General features: G+C 43.9%; 1 protein-coding gene across 1 annotated transcript in view; it reads right to left on the minus strand.

Annotated features, from left to right (window-relative positions):
• SLC39A6 (solute carrier family 39 member 6) overlaps positions 1–17,209 on the minus strand; it is a 115,382-nt gene extending 98,173 nt beyond the window's left edge. Inside the window, exons 1-3 of the mRNA XM_073630826.1 lie at positions 16,633–17,209; positions 7,816–8,011; positions 4,187–4,356 (exon numbers count right to left, since the gene is read on the minus strand). Of these exons, the coding sequence (XP_073486927.1) occupies positions 4,187–4,356; positions 7,816–8,011; positions 16,633–17,112 (846 nt within the window). The 5' untranslated portion in view covers positions 17,113–17,209. The remainder of the gene's footprint in view (positions 1–4,186; positions 4,357–7,815; positions 8,012–16,632) is intronic.
• Positions 17,210–22,517: the final 5,308 nt, after the last annotated feature.

Consider the following 22,517-nt stretch of genomic DNA (forward strand, 5'->3'; position numbering starts at 1 on the left):
TGGACAGTAGGTTACATGGATTTCAATGGCAAAGTTCAAACCATTGCAATGCGTTCCATTACAGTCAACAAAAGTAAGAATACGCTGCATTTTTTCTGCAAAGAACTGCACTGGAACAAGGCAAAAGTGCATGAAAAACGCACCGGAATGCATCAAAAAATGTGGTGGTGTGAGCTGAACCTAAAAGATTATCCTGGATAGGTTAAAACAGATTTGTTTGAAAATACAAAGTTGAGGTCCCATGGGTCTTAATGGGTGGAACAATATGCGTGATACCTTGCACAAAGGCACGCACCAAGAAATGTAGAACAATCAGTCTCTGAAAAGGGACTGCCAAGGCTGAATTCTGACCGCTGATTGTACTCACTCTTGCAAAAAAAAAAACAAAAAAAAACAAAAACACACACACACACACACACACACACACACTGAAGCTTTGCCTTGATGAGAGGGGTTATGCCTAGCACGGGATTTCCTGTCTTTTTTGCCAGTGTCTGGTCACCAGAAGGTAGCTGCATAACTTAAAATGGATATGAAGATCCCCTGTGAACTGAAATGTACGATAAAGTATCTTGAGTTCTTTGCAAAACTTCACATCAGTATCGATCTCAAATGGGCATTTTTTTGCTCTTGGTATCAACATCAGTAAACTTAGCGCTAAGCTCCTTATCTTAGGTGCGTTTGTTGGTGTGTGTTTTACAGAAATGGAACATGCTACATTTAGGCCCCTTTCACACTGAGGTGCTTCTAAATTGCCAGTAAAACATTTGAGCGCTTTTGAAGAGCTTGTCAGGCACTTTTGAAGAGCTTTCCATTAATTTCAATGGAAAGGGGCATTTTTTCACCGCCCTGCCAGCCCACTGCCCCAGTGTCAAAGCATTCATTGATTTTAACGTAAATCGTGAGCTTTTCAGGCATGTAAGAGCCTGAAAACCACATTTTTTGTGCTGAAAATACCCCCCCCCCCCCGGCTTATACTTGAGTCTCTGTCGAATCTGCTGCTTAGTCGACGGCCGTGCAGTGTAACAAAGCCCCGCCTTCTCCTCGTCCGTGATAGGCTGGGCACTGACTCACTGCTGGGAAACCAAGTCAGTGTTCCGTCACGGACAAGGACGAGGAGGAGGCAGCGCTTTGGTACACTGCATGGCCACTGACTGCATGTCACAGCGCCGGGAGATCGTAAGGCTGCAGATGGACACAGTGCCAGAGATGAGGTAGGAAGTTTGGGCACAGTGAGGCATGGGCACAGTGAGGGTTTGCAGGTGGACACCCTAGGCTTATACTCGAGTCAATAAGTTTTCCCAGTTTTTTGTGGTAAAATTAGGTGCCTTGGCTTTTATTCTGGTCGACTTATACTCAAGTTTATACGGTATGTTAAGGAAAGAAGAATAATGTATTTTTGCTCTGGCTGTGAATGAAACCTGCAATGCGTTTAAAAAAATAAAAATTCAAATCAATGCAGTGCTATGTATTACAAAATTAGGTTTTAACTAAAGTGCATTCAACATGCTTCAACGTGAGCTACATGCATCAGACATGGTATGAATCCAACCTTAACCACTTGCTTACTGGACACCTAAACCCCCCTCCTGCCCAGACCAATTTTCAGCTTTTAGCGCTGTCACTCTTTGAATGACAATTGTGTGGTCATACAACACTGTACCCAAATTAAATTTTTATCAATTTTTTCCCCACAAATAGAGCTTTCTTTAGGTGGCATTTGATCACCTCTTTTTTTTTAACAAAAAATAAAAAACCAAAGACCGATTTTAAAAAAAAATAATACAAAACCGTTTTATATTTTGTTAATAAATTTTGCAAACGGGTAGTTTTTCTCCTTCATTAATGTATGCTGATGAGGCGGGACTGATGGGCACCACTGCTAGGTGGCACTGATGGGCACCACTGCTAGGTGGCACTGATGGGCACCACTGGTGGGCATTGATAGGTGGCACCGATTGCTGGCACTTAAGCAACGTGGGCACTGATTTTTGCCACTGATTTGTGGTACTGGCAGGCAGTACTGGTGGGCACATAACATGCTGTTCCTCTTCGGGACCGATGTCCCTGCAAACAAGCCGGTGATCGGCTTTTTTTTCTCCTCATGCTCTCAGGGGATCGGCCCCTTACTCGGATCTGTGATCACCTGAGTCTCAATGGCGTGGCGAGCCTGCAAAGGGGAGGACATCAATAGATGTACTCCCAGCAAAGCAGATCCGCGCTTTAGCCGTCATTCGGCTATAGCGCGGATCTGAAGGAGTTAAAGCAGAACTAGACTACTCACCTTCTATCGAGTGCTGTGGACTCCCAAAGCTCCCTGATGGCTGCTGTCATCCTCAGCCGCATCAGCTTCTGGGTACCGATCTTCAGCCATTTTCATTGGCCAGGCCAAGAAGACATCACTCCCGGGCATGCACAAACATTAATTAAACTTGGCATTACGTGTACAGCTTAGTGTACAGGGAATACAGGCAGGTAATGGAATGTTAATGCAGGAGAGACATTGTAGGTCTCTTCTGAATTAAAGTCCTGCCCATTTGCCCTTTTTCTTTCATAAAGTTCCACATTAAGTAAAACAAACAACCCTCAAGTTTGTCAGTAATTGGGGAAATTTGAAGGGGCAAATAGTTTTTCATGACACTGTATGAAAGTTTTCTCATCCCTCCCAGCTAATCTCCCCCCCACTCATCACCATCCAACTCACTTTCCCAACACAGCTTACCCCCTCCAACAAACCTAGAACTTCACTGCAGTATAACCCTTCCTTGTCAGCTCACCCACTTTATCACAGCAGATTGTTACCTGGTAAACTTATACCATTCAGTGCATCCCTCTCCACCCCTCATCATAGCGCATCCCTACTGAAGAAACCTATTCTCCTACCATCTCAGCACATCCCCATCCCAGATAACTTACCCCCCTATTTCAGTACATCCTTTTTTTCTTTAGTCAGTAGTACCCAAATACCCAATACCCATACATTTTCTCATTTTGGAGACACTTTTTTTTAGAACCAAATATTTAAACCAAGACCTAGTAATGACAAAACATTACCACAGACACGCACAAACCAACACTAAACTCGGTATACACATGACCAAGTAACCAAAATGCATAACAGCCCAGGAAGTACACAAGAGAATGCTTTGAAAGCACAGCCGATTCATTCTAATGGGCAGGGCATTTTAGGAGTGCTAAATACAGCGCTCCCAACCCACCCCAAAGATGCTGCTTGCAGGACTTTTCAGAACGTCCCACAAGCGCACCACCCCAGTATGAAAAGACACACTGGAATGGGTGGCAGGTTTCAGGTGCTTTGCAGAGGCTATTTCAAGCGCTAAAGCGCCTAAAAACCACCCCAGTGTGAATGGGGTCTAAAACATGAGGTTGCGCTGAGTTAGATACGCAACATGTCAAGCTTTTAAATTGCGGGCACCATGAGATTAACGACAAACTTTAATACCATTTCGGTACCATATATTTTCCATAGGTGATGCCTTAAAAGCCCTTGCAGGTCGAGTGAACCATGAATAAGGACCCAGAATTGTTCTCACTCCAGTGTGCACAGTGACATGTACTGTAATTGAGGTTTTCATGTTTAGGCCCCACAAGCACGTGCATATAAATTCATACGTACGAGCATGTGGCGATGGGGATTTTAAGTGCTTGGGTGTAACTTCAATTTTTTTTTTTTTCATTTAAGAGGCAAAAAAAAAAAAATCACCCATGTGAGTTTTTTTTTTGGTGACAGGTTCTCTTTGATGAGACATCAGGGGTCTTATGTCTCATCTGTCCTTCAATGAAACAAATCCAGAGCAGATACTGGCAGGGCAAAGTGACACCCGGAAGTCATATTTTATATGTTCCGTCCAAGTGTCAATGCCCTCTACCTGGCAGTACCCTCTATGTTGGTCCCGGGTCTACTGATTGGCGCACGAAGCCTGGGCAACAAGGGAGGAATGCTTCCAGCTAGCAGATGACAGTAGGCTTTCCAGATTTACACCCGCTGCAGTGTGTGTAAAACTCCCCCACCACACAGACGCATGACATATGTTGGTGAGAGTAAAGGGGTTAATCATGGTCAAAAGTAGCTGCATCAATTATACCCAAGAGCTACTGCATTTTTTCGTAGTAAACAGTCATTCAGCCACAAAACATGATTTACTAAAGGTTTAAAATTACTTACATGTGGAAGTAGATGTAAAAATGCATCCCCGCTTAAAGTGCCCACTGCCAGCGCCACCAGGAAACTTAGCAGAAATTTGAAGAACACTTTATTCATCAGAGGAACCAGAATGATACCCAGCAATGACAACACACTTATAACAGTAATTGATATAAAGCCACCAACCCATGCTGTAGAGAAAAAAAAAAAAAAAAAAAAAAAAGAAGAAATAGATTAGCAGGTCCAAAAATACACACTAATTTTGAAACAAATATCACATATTCAACTATTAAAATTACCAATTACTACAGCTTAAAGTGAACATGGCTTTGCCCATGCAAGGCAAAGCAACTGTTTCACTTATTTCGGTTTTATTTTATACAATATATTACAAGTATTTATACAGTGCCAAAAATGTATGCAGTGCTTTACATACTGTACATTCACATCTCACACGCATACACACAGTCATTTGGGACAGGAGCCAATTAAGCTGGGTCGGATACCCGCATAGAACATGCAAACTCCATGCAGATAGAGAGGATTCAAAATGGGGAACTCAGCGCTGCAAGATAGAAGCGATAACCACTATTCCACTGTGCGCCTAGCCCTTTAATGTAGACACCCTAAGCAGCCTATATGCATCTTCTTTATACCTCTTTAACACTGCGTTTAGTCACCAGGATCTTAAAGAAAGCACTGTTTAAGTTATGAGTTGCTGAAGTCGTAATTTTTCACAGACTATAGATTTCCGCATGTGTCAATGCTGATTGGCCCAGAGCTGTCACTTGGAGCAAGTCACATACTCCTCTACACTGAAAAGAACCAGGTAATTCCTTTGACTCAAACACTGAATGGAGCACTAGGAGAGCAAATCAAAAAGGTGAGAAGCAGGTAAGGACAAGAGGTTAAAAGGCTAAATAAATAAATGCACTAATATTTGCAGCAAAAAATGTGCATTTATTATTTTTGCAAAATGAGCCTGCAAGACATTGCACTGGCATTGTAGAGTCTGTAGACTCTTCCTACAGCTCTATGTCTGTATAGAATCAGAGAGCTGGAGGAAGCATCAATAAAATATGAGTGCAGTGATCAACACATTTGCCTTCCATTGAAAATTACAACACCGTCTGCTGCAGTACAGACAGGACTTGTAGGTTTTTTTTTTTTTTTTATTAGGTGGTAAAGGAATTGGATCAACTGTCAAGTTCTTATTGCAGTCCGTCTTCCTGCTAGAAAGATTTAATAGAACCGTTCTAGTCACCAGAAATAAAAACAAATGTAAAATACAAAAATTTGAGTTGTTACCAGAACAAGAATGAAGGGGAAATCTTCCAATGGCTTCCTTAAATTGGAAAGATATCCTCTCACTTTCTGTTGAGTCTATAGGACAGGAAGTGAAAGGTACCCTTCCCTAAAGGAAACAGACGGCAAAAAAACAAAACAAAAAAAAAAAAAAAACAACTGGCAGCGGTTTTAAACCTTTCCTACGTTATCCAAAATGAAAGAAAATATTTTAGCTTAAAAGTCTTACTCCACCTTTAAGACCATGTTACATGTGAACACCAATATTAGAATTAGATGTAACATGGTGCCAGACGGACACCCCATCCTCTTCTTACAGCATGCAGGGGTTCGTCACCCCATGGCAGCTGTCAGATTAGAAATCATTGCGGCTGTATGTGGTTCTGCCTACACAGCCACATCATTCATTTACAGAGCTCAAGTTATACTTTAAGTGAAAGAGCTTATAAACCAGTGTTTTTTTTTTTTTTTTTTTTTTTTTAATTGTTGAAGAACTCCATGAATGTATGTGCTTATACATGGGCTTGCTTTTAGGGAGTTAAGTCCAGTGAGGCGTATGCCACTTCATGGACTTATCTCTCATGTACAATTTACACTTTTACAGAGTGCCAGAGGTACAGCTATTACTATGCTTCCGGTGTTCTGCTGAGAAAGTTCCGCTCAGCGGATAAGTACCCCCCTCTACTGCGCAGGCGCTGCGCCTACGCAGTAGGATCCGGCGGAAATAGCCGAAGGCGAATAGTTGAAAATTAGCTGTACACTGTGCCTGTAAGAGGGCCCCACGCGGGCTCGCTTCGCTCGCCACGCTTCGCTCGCCACGCTCCGGGCACGGCCTTGCTTCGCTCGGCTCTTTTTTATTCCCCCTCTAGGTCCACTTGGATGGTGGGGCTTGAACCCGGACCTAGGGCGCAGGCACCGTGTACAGCTGATTGAACATTTTGAGCTTCGGCTATCTTCGGTGGCTCATAGTAGTTCGTGCTGCGCCTGCGCAGTACAGGGGGGGTCCTTATCCGCCGAGGGAACTTTCTCGGCAAGACACCGGCACTCAAACACTGGACCTTCAAGGTCTCCAATCCTGCAGCTGCAGAGTCCTTTGTAGCCGCTTTGTCTGCCCCTCTTCTCTTCCCATCCAGTCACAGAGCACTTTGTATTATGAAAACCCATTCAGAACATACAAAGTATGCTGTAAATGGACGGGGCAGAGGGAAGGGGCAGGCAGAGCCGCTGCTGTGAAGCAGAACTGCATCTGCTGTCAGAGCGCCGGGAGTGTTGCAATAGCTGTACTTTGTAAATTAAAGTGATTGTAAAGTCTCATTTTTATAAAAAAAACAAAAATGTTATACTTACCTTCTATGTGCAGTGGATTTGCACAGAGCAGCCTGGGTCCTCCTCTTCTCATGTCCCTCTTTGCTGCTCCTGGCCCCTCCCACCTGTCGAGCTCCCCCAGAGCAAGCAGATTGCTATGGGGGCACCTGAGCCAAGCTGCAGCTCTGTGTGTCCATTCAGACACAAAGCTGCCATTTGGCACCACCCCCTCTATCCTCTGATTTGCTAACTGACTGATTGACAGCTGTGGGAGCCAATAGTGCCACTGCTGCATCTAAGCAAATCAGGAGGAGAGTCCCGGATGGCCGAGGAACACGGCTGGACAGAGATGGGGCTCAGGTAAGTATTAGGGGGTGCTGGGGAGATTGCTACATACAAAAGGCTTTTTCTCTTAATGCATAAAAACCTTCTGCCTTTACAACTCCTTTAGAGCCCTTTCCCACTAAAAGCACAGGGGCATCTGCGGTAAAGCACCACTAGTTTTAGTGGCGCTTTACTGTTGTTTTAGATGCGCTTTTTGGGCGCTAGCAGGGCACTTTTAACCCCCGCTAGCGGCCAAATAAAGGGTTAAAAGTGTCTGCAAAGAGCTACTGCCGAGGTGCTTTGCAGGCGCTTCGGCTGCGCTGCCCATTTTAATGGGCAGGGGCCCACCGCTCCTAAAGCGCCTCAATGAAGCTGCTTGCAGGACTTTTTTTTTACATCCCGCCAGCTCAGCGCCCCAGTGCGAAAGCACTCGGGCTTTCACACGGATTGCAGATGAGGCATTTTTCAGGCGCTATTTTTAGCGCTAAAGCGCCTGAAAAACGCCTGTGTGAAAGGGGGCTTAAAGAGATAAGTCCAAGAGGTGGCATATGCCTCTTTGGACTTAACCTCTTATAAGCCAGCACATTTGTAAAAGTGTATACATTCCAGGAGTTCTTTGCCAGCTGTTCACCATGGCCTTTTTTTCTTACCATTTTCTTCCTGAAACAAGAAATCTTTAAGGTTACGTATCTCTGTGATATACTCCAGCTACTTACCTACTTTCACAGAATATACACCTTGGTTGTTTCCAGCCATAGCTTCTTCAGGAGATTCCTCTGGAGCATTAATTAAGCAGGACTTTCTGTCGATTTGATTAATAATAGCTGGGCAGATAAATCGAAACTCATCTACATCAAGAAGCATCTGCATGTCCATCCCATGCAAAGTCAGCAGACGTGAGGCATTTAAACACTACAAGAATATAAGATAAATATTACATTCAATTCAAAGTGAATTTAAATAGATCATTTGGGGACTGGAATAACAACATTTCTAATTCATATAGAAGGAAAGGTGAAGAAAAATGTATCATCTTTATACACACATATATACTCTCTGCTTTAAAAAAAGGCAGCAAAAAAGTGAATAAGGAAAAAAAAAAAAAAAAAAAAAAAACATTTTCACAGAACACACATGAAAGGCAGACTAATTCAAGAAGCTAAGTCCCCATGGTGACTAGGGAATGTAGCTGAACAAGCAGAAAGCCTCCAAAATGACGTGAGAGGTTTATGTAGTCGGCACCATCAGAATTTATTCTGAAAGCACGTGCAATGATAATATCAGAGAAGCATCTGTGCCTCAATACAACTGCAGGCATGCACTAGGTGTCCCAGGAGGAGATTTCGGTACAATTCCAATGTATTCCAAGGAGCAAGGAGATTAATTTCACATATGTAGTGTCTTTGTAGCAAAATCAGGAAATAAATCTTAAAGTGGTTCTAAGGGCAGGAAGTTTTTTTATCCTAATGCATTCTATGCATTAAAATAAAAAAAACCTGTGTGCAGCAGCCCCCCTCAGCCCCATTAATACTTGCCTGAGCCCCATCTCGATCCAGCGATGTTGCAGTGAGCCAATGAGGAGAGAGGGCCGGGGTCAAGTCATGGCTCCATGTCTGAATGGACACACATAGCAGCGGCATGGCTCAGCGCCCCTATAGCAAGTTGCTTGTTGTGGGAGCACTCGGCAGGAGGGAGGGGTCAGGAGCACCGGCGAGGGACCTGAGAAGAGGAGGATCTGGAGTGCTCTGTGCAAAACCACTACACAGAGCAGGTAAGTACAACATGTTTGTTATTTTTAAATAAATAATAAAAAAGAAAGACTTTAATATCACTTTAAGAAGACCAAACACTATATAAGGTGATTGTACAATCTTTAAATCTCTCATCAGCTATGTAGTAAAGGGGTCTGTCTGTTTGGTAAAAAATTGAAAGGGTCAAGTGTGCAGTACAGTCAGATTGCATAGTGTATGACAAGCTGTAAAAGTACCCAGGGCTTCTGTTAGAAATCACGGAGCCCCATACAGTCTACCTGACTGGTTGCATATATACATACCCCTTGTATACATGTGGCTGCAGGGCGGGGCATCCCTCTGCTGCCTAGGATTGGCTGTCCTTTTTGACAGCTTCCTGGCAGGATAGTTCAGGCGGGTTTGGACTCATGTCTGAACCCATCTGAGATAATCCCTACTCCTGACATATCTGTGAGTGAGACACACTGAGGCTGTGGGGGTAGCCGGTATGTTACAATGGGCCTGCTCCCTGAATACAGAAGAGGCAGCCGGCTAAGATGGTGATGCAGGTCCCTGGGCTGTCAAAGCAGATCACACCAGGACAACGCTGGAACTACTGGGCACCAGGACAACAAAGTATGTGAATTGACGACAATCCACCATAACAGGGGAGTTTAAAAACAAACTAAACTTGTGGGGCAGTGAAGATCCTCTTTAATGTGGTTGTAAAGGCTCACTTTTTTTTTTTCCCCTTCATCTAAAATAAGAAAGATGTTATACTTACCTGCACTGTGCAAAGATATTGCACAGAGCGTCCCCGATTTTCCTCTTCTGGGGTCCACTGCCAGCATTCTCTGATGTGTCTCTTCTCATTTGTGCCACTATAGCTTCCTATGGTGGCACATGAAGGAGCACTTCTGAGGAAGGCTGTGTGGGCCCATAGACACACACACAGCGCGACACGGCCCTGTGCCCCATTCCCTCCTCATAGAATTTGACTGACTGCTTGTGCTGTGTAATTTGGCCCGTTGTATCACCTAAAAAACCTGGCTGATCCCTGCCAGTTTCTGCCCTCCCCTATGTAAACTGACCACGATTTATCATGGCTGCTGAGCCCTGACGCCGTGATCAGTTTACGTGCCTCCTTCATCCACAGCCCTGCTCTCTGCGTCCTCCCCCCCCCCCCTCCCCTCCTTGCCTGTCAGCTCTGTCCACGCCATGATCCTCCCCTCTTGTTCTCAAAATAACAGTGTTTTCCTATTATAGTTCCCTCTGTTTACAGAACATTAAGGTCCCCAGTGGATATCATTTGTAAAAATATGCTGTATAATACCCAATTTCAGTGCACCGCTCACGTGTCTACCCACTGGTTTCCTCCTCTTCGCCTCGACTGACGTCAGTGGGGATACCCAGCACCTCCCCCTGCAGCTATCAGACCGGGAGAGGAGACCAGCAGACAGTCACGCGAGCACCAAGTGGCACTCTGAGATAAGGTATTATACAGCATATTTTTTATAAAGGACATCCACTGGGGAGCCTAAGGTTATATAACAGAGGGAACTATAATAGGATTAAGTGATTGTAAGGGGTTTTTGTTTTGTTTTTTTATTTTTTAAATAACAAACATATCATACTTACCTCCACTGTGCAGTTCGTTTTACACAGAGTGGCCCCAAACCTCATCTTCTGGGGTCCCTCGGCAGCTCTTCCCCACATCAGATAATCCCCTAGAAAAAGCGGGGGGGGGGGGGTTACCTTGCAGGCGCGCTCCCGAGTCCAGCGTTCGGCGTCCATAGGGGCTGAATGCAGGACTCGGCCCCACCCCCCCAGCGCCTGCGTCATTGGATTTGATTGACAGCAGCCAATGGCTGCGCTGCTATCAATCTATCCAATCAGGAGCCGAGAACCCCACGCAGAGAGACAGCGCATCCCCGTGGGTCAAGTTCTAGGGCTCAAGTAAGTAAAACAGGGGGGCTGGTCACTGCCAGGTGTTTTTTCACCTTCTGCATAGGATGCAGAAGGTGAAAAAACACATAGATTTACAACCCCTTTAACAAATACGTTACAATATTTTGTTACACTTGTCTTTTTTTTTTTTTAACCACTTCCGGACCGCCGCATGTCGATATATGTCCTAACTTTGAAGAGGAATATTGTTGTTATGGCAGCAGCTAGCTGCCATAACCCCAGTATCCTCTTCTTCAGCCGGCAGTCCGGTTTCCGATAATCCGCCGCAAGATCACTCATCGGTGGCGTGAGAAGCAATCGGATCCTCTTCCTTGCTGGGTAAGGAGAAGAGTGAGGGAAAGATGGCCCCCACGCATCTCCATACCATTGCAGGGCAGAAGCGACGTCAAAACGTCACTTCTGCACATAGCTCTTAAAGGGCCATTTTTTTTAAATTACAAAATTGTATTTATTTTTATTGCATTTTAATGTGTAAATATGAGATCTAACGTCTTTTTGACCCCAGATCTCATATTTAAGATGTCCTGTCATGCTTTTTTCTATTACAAGGGATATAAAAGTGACAATTTTTTTAAAAAAAAGAACAGTATAAAATCAAAAAGGTAAAGGAAGAAAAAAAAAAATTTTTAAGCGTGCCCCGACCCGCCGAGCTTGCATGCAGAAGCGAACGCATACGTGAGCAGCGCCCGCATATGAAAACCACACATATGAGGTATCGCCGCAATTGGTAAAGCGAGAGCAATAATTATAGCCCTAGACCTCCTCTAACTCAAAGCATGCAACCTGTAGAATTTTTTTAAACCTCACTTATGGAGATTTTTAAGGGTAAAAGTTTGTTGCCATTCCACAAGCAGGCGCAATTTTGAAGCGTGACATGTTGGGTATCAATTTACTCGGCGTAACATTATCTTTCACAACATTAAAAAAAATTCAAGTTGAGCTAACTTTACTGTTTTCTTATTTTTTAATTCAAAAAAGTGTACTTTTTCCAAAAAAGTGCGCTTGTAAGACCGCCGCGCAAACACGGTGTGATAGAAAGTATTGTAACGACTGCCATTAGGAAAAAAAAAAAAAAAGTATAATGTTTGGGGGTTCTAAGTAATTTTCTAGAAAAAAAACTGTTGTTATGGACTCTCTCGAGCCAACCTTTAAAATTATGGACCGTCTAATAGTTTTACGTAATGCAGCAACATCCACACACATAGGACACCCAAACGTTAGGGATGCAAGTTGGTACTGACTAGTATTCCAATGTTTCCCTTCCTCAGTTATTCTCCATCACTCAGCTAATGTGATCCCAAAACTGATGGAGAGAGGCAGGGAAAGGTCAAACAAGCATGCTATGCAGGCAACTGACCTCCTCCTGAACTGATGATGTCATTGGTCGTTAGCAGGTCAGCAGCTAGAGGGTTGTAATGGTGCACAATGATAACCTGTAGCTTTGTGTAATTAAAAAAAGGCAGGCTTCCTCCATTCGCCACCTTGCATACAATTTTGGGGCAATTATTTAGGCATTTTGCTGAGGCACCCCTGAACAAACCTCAAGGCACCCTGGTTGAAAAAAGCTGTAATAGACTAACCACTGCATACCACCAAATTATGACAAACCAAAAATCACAAGATGTGTATGTATAGCCACTTTTTTTTGTTTTAGATAGACTAGGAAAGGATGGGAACCTCTGCCACCTATTTATTGCCATGTCCCTGCTTATTGAATTTACATCCCAGTTATCCTGGTTCCAATTATCACTGAGACAGCAAGTGATGGAAAATCCAAAAATGTTACGTTTTTCACCAGAACAAGGTCCCGTTCACAGCTGTGAATAGGGCCATTATCAATTACATGCTAGACCCAGAGGGAGTGCCTGGCAATTAGCTGTGGGCAGCTTCCTCATCAAAAGCAATGCGAGGATGACAACTCCCGCAGCTAATCACAGCCACTCATGGGGTGATTACCTCTGATGATCGGCCCTGGACACAGACTACACAAGTGATCACATGCGAGCAGCAGGATGGAAATTTTTCTCAAATGGATAAAACTAACTGAGCCCAGGTTCACACTGGTGCATAGAAAACAGCGCATGTGATTCACGCAGGAACTACACCGCATTCCTGTGCACATCACATGCGATGTCTGTGTGGTGTGATTTGAGCCATACATTTCGTATGGCTCAAATTGCATCACATCCGCACCAAAATGGTGCAGTACCTTTTTTTTTCCCCAGCATCGGAATTCTGGTAACCACACTGCATTTTGCGCTCTTTTTTAGGTTGTCGTTAATCTAAAGTTGACATCCACAGCAGAACGTGTAGACACAGTGCAACTGCAAAGCATGCAATAGGGAAACGCAGCTAATCATGTGCGTTTCCTGCATCACATCAGTGTGAACCAGGGCTGAATCAAGCTTTCATTCAGGAAAATACACATGGGGGTTGATTTACTAAAAACTGGAGAGTGCAAAGTCTGGTGCAGCTGCGCATTGTAGCCAATCAGCTTGTTGAGTTAAGTTTTAACAAAAAAAAAAAAAAAACCTGGAAGCTGATTGGCTTCTATGCACACCTGCTCCAGATTTTGCACACTTCAGTTTTAGTAAATCAACCCCATGGGGTTGATTTACAAAAACTGGAGTGTGCAAAATCTGGTGCAGCTGTGCTTGGTAGCCAATCAGCTTCTAACTTCAGCTTGTTCAATTAAGCTTTCACAATAAAACCTGAAAGCTGATTGGTTTCTATGCATAACTGCACCAGATTTTGTAGTCTCAAGCTTTAGCCCTCATTCACACAAGGCGGACTCCGCTTCCACGGAGCCCGCCTCGGTCTGGCGGCTCAGCGGGAGATCTCTCCTGAGCCGGCGGATGACAGGTCCCTCTCTGCTCACTGAGCGAGGAGGGCTTGTCAGGCGCCGCTGCTGCCTATGGAGGGATTGGAAGAAAATGGACAGCATGTCCGTTTTCATCAGATCTCACCTGATCCGATAGCGATGGATCTGGATGTAGGGCCATCCGTCTGCTTTTTGCGGATCGGACCGGGTCAGATGTCAGCGGACATGTCTCCGCTGACATCCGTCGCTCCAAAACTGACAGGCGGACCTGAAGGGTCCGATCGTGTGAAAGGGGCCTTAGTCAATAAATCCCATATTTTAATATTGGATTTCATTCAAACGGCAGGTCTGGATGAAATTTTAGGGGCTTTTGAATGAAATTATTTGAGTTAACCAATTTCACTCAAAAACCCCTAAAATTTGATCCAGACCTGCCGGAAAGAAATTTCTAATGAGCGTATTTAAGGATTTCCGGGGAGCGCTTTTGGGGGTATATCCCCTTCTTTTAAGATCTAGAAAAAACAGGGGAAAAAAAGGGGGGGTACACCCTGAAAGCTTGTCCTGTAAATGTAACTGTACAAGCGCATTCACATGGGGGGGGGGGGGGGAGTATAAAGCAAATGATTGAGATGTGGTGAAAGGAAACCCCAAAATGCTGTCACCAGTAAAGGAATAGAGGGGAAATCTTCTAAAGGGGATACTAGTTCCAACCAGGGATTTCCTCCCTTGAAAGTGTTTCCCTCCACTTCCTATCTTGTCTATGGGACAGGAGGTGAAGGGAAATCTCCCCAATGAGACAAAGATGGCAAAAAATAAAAAGTTTTCTACTAATCTTGTGACTGCTAATTAAATCTGAACTCCAGTTATGATCTGTACTTCATAGTTACATCGGTCCAGCAAGACACAATGCAAGTATGCTATTTCATACCTGAGGGCCCACTGAGGAAGCTGACAGTCACTGCAGGGATCACCATCCTCCTGCTTCTGTACTGAGCGGCTGCCCTATTGTGCAGAGGTGGTCTCTTACCAAGCACTGCTGCCATTCAGGCTCCATTAACACTTGTGCGATTGGTCATGTGACAAATCGCACCCCATTTTTTTCAATGGCACCCGTTCAAATCAGTACGACTTAGAGAAGTATGGGTTTGCGTTATTTTTTTTTTTAGATTAATACTTACCTAGGTGGATGCAGCATCTTCCCCCCAGCATCTCTGAACTGAGAGCCAAGCGATCAAACATTGCCGATCACTCAGTTCTGACAACTCCCTGAGCAGTAGGGTTGCCACGCACCTCATCCCTTTAAAATCGAACACATATTACACAGGTTTTGTGGCTGATTAAGGTGGTAATTACCTACTTCCCGCCCACCCACCGTCAAATGATGACGGGACGGTGCTGCTCTCGTCTGGGATGTTGCATATGACAGCTTCCCAGAACAGCCATTCTTGCGCGGCCGCATACTAGCAACTGATTTCTGTAAAGAGCCGTGTCCACAGTTCTTTAACCATGTGATCGGCTGTGTCCAATCACAGCCGATCACATGTAAACACAGAGATGCTGGTAATTGACGCACCTTGCCTCACACTGACAGATTATGTGGCGAGGAGAGCCAATCAGTAGCATCTCCTCACAGGGAACAACAAAACATGTAATCAGTGCCCCGATTACAATATAGCGCCACCATGTCACCAATCAGTGCCATCAATTAGTGCTCACCATTGCCACCAATCAGTGCCCAAAAGTGATGCCAGTCAGTGATGACTATCAGTGCCGCTTATCAAGTCTGCCAATCAATGCCACCCATCAATACCTACCAAGGCCACCTATCAGTGCAGCATAATAGTGCCTCCTCATCAGTACCACCTCATCAATGCCCACCAGTTCAGCCTACAAGTGCCCAGTGAAGGGGAAAAATTACTTATTTAAAACATTTATTGACAGAAACAAAGTAAAAAAGTTTTTTTCTTTTAAATTTTTTTTTTTTTTTTTTTGTTAGTAAAAAACCCAGCAGCGATTAAATACCACCAAAAGAAAGATCTATTTGTGTGAAGAAAATTATAAAAATTTCATTTGGGTACACTGTAGCAGGACTGCGCAATTGTCATTCAAAATGCGACAGCACTGAAAGCTGAAAAATGGCCTGGTCAGGAAAGGGGGTGAAAGTGCCCTGTAGGCAAGTGATTAAACTCACTGCCTTATCAGCATTAGACTCAGAACCTGTGTAATTCATGTGTGTTAGGGTTTAAAAGGGATAAGGTGGCAACCCTACTGAGCAGAGAGCCGTAGACTGTCACTCTGCAGCTCTCCGCTCTGCCCCCTCCTCGCTCATTGGAGCGCTTGGCTGTGGAGGGGGCGGAAGCCGGCTCAGACTCTCAGTGGCTCCCTGAGAGGCTGAGCTAGGTGTCGGTCCAAGGATCTGGCGGATCCCAACTTCCATTGTTGGGATGACATAGTGCCTGGATCGACTTCTGTGACGTCAACAGAGAGCAGACTTCAGCCCGCTGTCTGCTGAAAACGGGTCACAGGAGTGCAAAACGACTTGCACTTCTGTGATCCATGAGCTTTGGTTACACTTCTTTAAAATCACAGCAAATTTGAATAGATGCCTGCACTACTTTGGTGCAACTTTAATCAACAGAGTGTAAAGTCAGATCAAAAATGGCACCAAAAGTCACTCCAAAGTCACACAGATATTGTGTGACTTTGGAGGTGTGTTAATGTGAATAGAGCCTGATGGAAGACCTTTTTTTTTTTTTTTTTCAATGAATACAAGGTGTTCTCTGATTTGACAAGGCAGAGAGGAGGGGCTGATGATGACATAATCTCCTCTTTGTCCAATTAGAGAAGGCCTTCATTGAAAAAAAAAAAGGGGTTATGAATTCTATGAATGGCGGCAGTGTCTGGTGAGTGATCACCTGTGGTCGGTAGGCAGTGTGAGATGTGGAAGATCATGGTGGTCCATCTGGTGAGATATTCCTACAATGGAATTCTACATAGAAGAGTAGGATGATCACCTCCACTTCAGCTCCCAGGGTGAGGTTTCTGTGTGTTGGGGTCTCCCCAGAGGTGACATGTCTCTTCTCTCTCCTCTGCTCACATGGACTGGGGCTGGGAGGATGATGATGACGGTGGTGATGATGATGATGGTGGTGGTGGTGATGATGATGATGCGGATCCTGATGATGATGATTGTGGATAGCGATGCTCTTCTTCCTCTCCTCCCCCAGACTGCGGAGTAGTTGCAGGAAGCCGGACACGGTGAGGCTCTGGTTATTCTCTCCATATCTCTGGAACAGGAGAAGCAGGTTATGACGCTGTGCCCTGAGCGCCAGCACCGAGTCCACCGCTGGAGACACCGGGCTGGAGGCGGACACTTGGCCCGGGCTCACCGTCTCCCCGCCCTGCGGAGGTAACGTGACGGCAATGGCGGCTTCGGTCCCGGTACCCGGCCGGCACATCACAGCGGCCACACACACAATAAGCAGCGACCGCATCCTCTCCCTCGTGCTACCCTTCTCATCCGCACTTCTGGAGGCACCGGACACGCCCACACACTTTGTGACATCACGCTGTGTCACCGGATAGGGGCGGGGACTTGAGTCTCGTCGCTGCCCTGCCGTACAGTTCCGCCCATGTGGGCATGGCGCTCTGAGTGCTGATTGGGCAGAAGCGCTTTGGTTGTGTGGCAGCTGACAGCCCCAGGGATCTGGAGACGTAGAGGGAGTATCATATGTTTTATTTAGATAGGCGATCATCATCATCTGTGGTTATAGCGCACTCTTCTCATGTCATTCCTGCCTGCAGCTGTCACCCAGAGACACGTCTGCAGTAAATCCATGTGATGATGAGATCTAATCCCTCTGTGCTCCTCTGCTCTTCCTGCAACCTCAGTGCTGAGGAGTAGATTTTGTGTGCGGTTTTATATTTAGTCCACACGATCCCCAGCCACAGCTATATCCTTAGATTCCTAATCACAGCAGAGCCCCCAGCACCTAACTCACTAACCTGTAGAGAGAAAGGTTAGAGTGGTTGTGAACCTCAGACAGGAAATATGCACAAAGCATATCTCTCTATAGTGTGTACTTGTCTCAATCCAGAGCACTGTCATTTCTGTCCGCTGCTTCATTCCTCTGCTGTCAGCATGAGTCATTTCTGACAAGTTTTCCTGACACCAAGAGAAAAAAGGTGACAGGGGAGGGAGCTCCCGTAAATTGACAATCTCAGATCTGTTCCTGTGTGCTCTTTGAAGGGGTGCGTGTCTCTTCCCTCCAATAAGCTCTCAGAGCTCTCCTCACTCTGCCCTTGTTGTTTTAACTTTGGATAGTAAAAGATTTTTTTTTCTGCCAGTAAATACCTTATACAGCTCACTTCCTGTTTCTTGTCTGGTCATTACCCTAGGCTTATGACATCATGCACAGCTCTCTCTCACTTTGGAGAGTTTGCCAGGAAGGGTGAGAGTAAGTCATAAGAAGGCCAATGAGAGCTGCAGAACTGCAGTTGTGCCTCTGTGTGTCTGTATAAATCCTGGAAGTGCACAGGCAGCTTCAGCTGCCCACAGTTAAGTTGCAGAATATTCGGCAAATACAGAATCACAATATATATAAAATAATATGCAAAGTGGTTGGAGGGAAGCTGCAGAATGGCAAAGATGTTTTTATTACAAATTATGTTAGCAGACTGCAGTTCCTCTTTCAGCTCCCCCCCCTTTTTCTGATTTGTCAGACAAACTTTATAAATTCAGCACTTTGAATGGCTGTAGAGAAGGGATTTTTTATTGCAGTAATATCCAAAAACAGATACTATATATATCGATATATATAGATATACATACACACACACACTCACTATATTACCAAAAGTATTGGAACGCCTGCCTTTACACGCACATTAACTTTAAAGTGGATGTAAGCCCTCACATATACCCAGTGCAGTGAACAGCCTCAGATGATACACAGAGAAGAAACAAATCTCCCTACATTTTTTTTTGTTGTATATTCGCTGTCTTCATCTTTGTATATTCTTTAGAAAGGGCACCTCCCGTTAGAGATTTTCTGTTCCTGTTCAGCACTGGGAGTGGATTCTTGGCATACAGCCAAGACAGCTGATTGGAGGAAAGGCACACATCCCCACTCCACATAAGCAAAGGAAGGAAGAAATGTGCAGAGCTGTGCTGTGACAAGACAAGCTCTCTGCTAATCTATTTATAGCACCCTCCCTCAACACAAACTTCAGGCTGGTTTTATCTTGGTTGACGAAGAACTTGTCAGAAGTTATCATGCTGATAACAGCAACGAAACAGCAGAACGACATGGGACTCAGGGCTTTGGAGAGAGAGAAGAAAACACTACAGATATATGTGCTTAGGTCAAATTTCATGAATCAGGTTTACATCCACTTTAATGACATCCCAGTCTTAGTCCATAGGGTTCAATATTGATTTGGCCCACCCTTTGCAGCTATAACAGCTTCAACTCTTCTGGGAAGGCTATCCACAAGGTTTAGGAGTGTGTCTATGGGAATGTTTGACCATTCTTCCAGAAGTGCATTTGTGAGGTCAGCCACTGATGTGGACTAGAAAGCCAGGCTCACAGTCTCCGCTCTCATCAAACATTCCCATAAACACACTCCTAAACCTTGTGGACAGCCTTCCTAGAAGAGTTGAAGCTGTTATAGCTGCAAAAGATGGGCCAACTCAATGTTTAACCCTATGGACTAAGACTGGGATGTCATTAAAGTTCATGTGCGTGTAAAGGTAAGTGTCCCAATACTTTTGGTAATATAGTGTGTGTGTGTGTGTGTGTGTGTGTGTGTGTGTGTGTGTGTGTGTGTGTGTGTGTGTGTGTGTGTGTATATATATATATATATATATATATATATATATATATATATATATATTCTCACAAAAGTGAGTACACCCCTCACATTTTTGTAAGTATTTTATTATATCTTTTCATGTGACAACACTGAAGAAATGACACTTTGCAATTTTTCTTCCTCATTTCCAGATGCTGTATTGTAGACTAAATTAAATTCATTCATACATCTTGTGTCGCCTTCTCTTCTGTTTTATTTATTTTGTCAAAACACATTACCTGAATAAGAATTTTACCATATATTGTGATTGAAGGGAATCTGTCAAAAAGCAAGACACCCATGTGTTGGGCTATGATGGAAATTGCCAGTGCCGGACTGCTTTGTGGCAACTGCCACGATAAAGAGATAGATATAGATATATATAGAGAGCGAGAGAGAGAGTGTGTAGTATCTCACAAAAGTGAGCATACCCCTTACATTTTTTTTTTATTTGAAAAATTATTTTTTTATTGTTTTTAGAAAAACACTTACAATATGCAACAGTGAAGACCACTCACCACAATACAGTGAGCCGTCCAAAAATTAAAAAAAAAAAAAACAGAAAACAAGGTGCATTACATTAAGTCGCCAATACTAACGTTGCCCGTGAAGCTTTTCAACTTAGCCCACGCCACCTCTCAACCCCGCATTTACATACTTTAACCAAAATATAATGCTTCATGTGAAAAAAAAAAAAAAACCCTCCTCCCTTCCATCAAGAGGATACAAGATATTAAACCCACAATACTTTTAACACAGGAGAACCACATATCTGCTCCTTCAGAAATAAAATGCATATATCACCTGCTAGTAAGGGAGTGACTCGGTTAAATTGATGATAGGCAACTCCTATCCTCATATTGATTAGTGGTTCCAAATTAATAATAACTACTGCAGTAGGGAACAGACACAAAAGATACGCTCAGCATCTTTACAAATAACTGTTCTGCTTTATTATGACGCAATTGAAGGTTTTTATACACATGATTACGTAGGTATCACATTAATATTACAATTGTACGTTTATGGTAACAAGGGGTGTAACATAGGCAGGCTAATTCTAATCAGGACTCGAAAGAATATAAACATTTACTGAAAATATTATTAGTGCTGTGTGCACAGTGAGGGCAGAGTGCAATACATACAAAATACAATACAATTATATACAGAACTTACAAATTTCCATTACAGTCTCCCCTCTTTTGATCAATATTTTGATCACTAACCATACCTGCTATCACCTTTAACCTGGAACCTCCACACATTTAGGTGGAGGTAGTCCTGGCCAAAGAGACAAAACAACTCCATTGTGGAGAATATAATAGCTGAGCAACTTTTTCATTACAAAATGACTTTTCATTGTGAAAAACAAATGATTGATAAGACATATTTACAGAGTGCTGGCTGTACACTCCTGTGGCCAGAATGGCCTTCTAGCTGAATTGTTGGCATGCTGACTTATCAGCATATGTAAACACAGACAATTCTACATAAAATGGAAGACGTACAAAAGACTAATATGACTTCAACATGGCTGAACTACTTTTCAAATATATATATCCCTTACAATTAAAGTAATTGAATCAAAAAGTACCCTAGACTGTGATCACAAGAGGGAAACAAATCAAACAGAGATTTCTTTAATTTAGTCATTTTTGCAGTGTCTGGTGTGGATCCAGGTGACTTTTCCTTCAAGTTTTGCAAAAACTGTACATGAAATAGATGCTGTATTGAGTCTCCAAACTTTTACTTATATATAAATGTCTCTTAACAATCCACAAGTCACCTGGCTTTCGTTTTAGATCCTTCCAAACTTTTAGGATCTGGAATTGGGGAGAAAACACATAAATGAGTTTGTCAAAAACCTTAAAAGATCAGCAACATTCTCTGTGAGATCTGAATGGAGGACTTCAGCTGCTGAGACAAAATATAAGCAAGTGAGTAACACACTCCCAAACCAAATCCCCTAGGGAGAGAGTCCAACATCCCCTTAGGGGCTTGATAAAATATAAGAAAACATTCAGGCAAAAGTTTTCTAGTTTCTTACTCTACTTTGTCCGCTACATTGTAGACAGTAGGGGGTGTAAAAATAAAACCTCAAAACTTCTAGTAAGGACTCTCCAATAAAAATGATTTCCTCTGTTACTCTCTGTAGATTCTGCACTCTGTACTTACAAACCACTTCTGATAACACTTTTTACTGTGGCCTTTGCAGTAGCATTTGCCACTGGACATCCAAAAAACATGTCCATACAGACAAAATGCATACTTGTAAGATCCTGACTTGGGCATCTGGATATATCTTTTTATAATCTCTGGAAAGGATGTTCAGCTTTTGGTAACACCTTTGGTAACAGGTAATACAAGAAGTGGTATGTAATAAAAAACAACTGTGGAGAACCCTGGCTCTATCCCACGCTCATTTACTAAGGCAGCCATAACTGCTTGTGACTGATGACATGGTCCATGTGTCAAGCTGGAGGGAAAAGAGTGGCTGGCAGACATAAATGATCACCTTTTCCAAAGTCCTGTTTCATAAGAAGTTGCCCCCTGTGCAGGGCCGGATTAACATAGGGGCTGGTGGAGCTGCAGCTCCAGGCCCCTCCCTCAATATAGGCCCATGGAAGTGGCTTGTCAATTCCTGTGTGCCTTCCTGAAGGAAGAGGAGGTCTCTGTACACACGTGGAGGAGACAAGTCAGTGCAGCCAAGTCCTGTCTCTGCCGAGACCTGACTCCTATCACAGGATCTGTTCACTCACACAGATCCTCCATGTCTGGGGGAGGGGCGCTGATGTCCTAACCAGCAGGAGCCCGGGAGGAAGGACATCTCCCATACTGTTATGATAAGGTCAGTACATTTGTTAGGGGGATGTTGTGTAATTATTGTGCTAGGAGACAGACTGCTGCTTCCCCCATGTAATGTGCTCTCTTGTGCCCAGTGCCCACCATGTCATGTGCATTGCAGTGCCCACTATGTAAAGTGCTGTGCCCACCATGTCATGTGCATTGCAGTGCCCCCATGTAATGTGCTGTGCCCACCATGTCA

Source organism: Aquarana catesbeiana, linkage group LG05 (genome assembly GCF_042186555.1).
Source record: "Aquarana catesbeiana isolate 2022-GZ linkage group LG05, ASM4218655v1, whole genome shotgun sequence".
Lineage (NCBI taxonomy): Eukaryota > Metazoa > Chordata > Amphibia > Anura > Ranidae > Aquarana > Aquarana catesbeiana.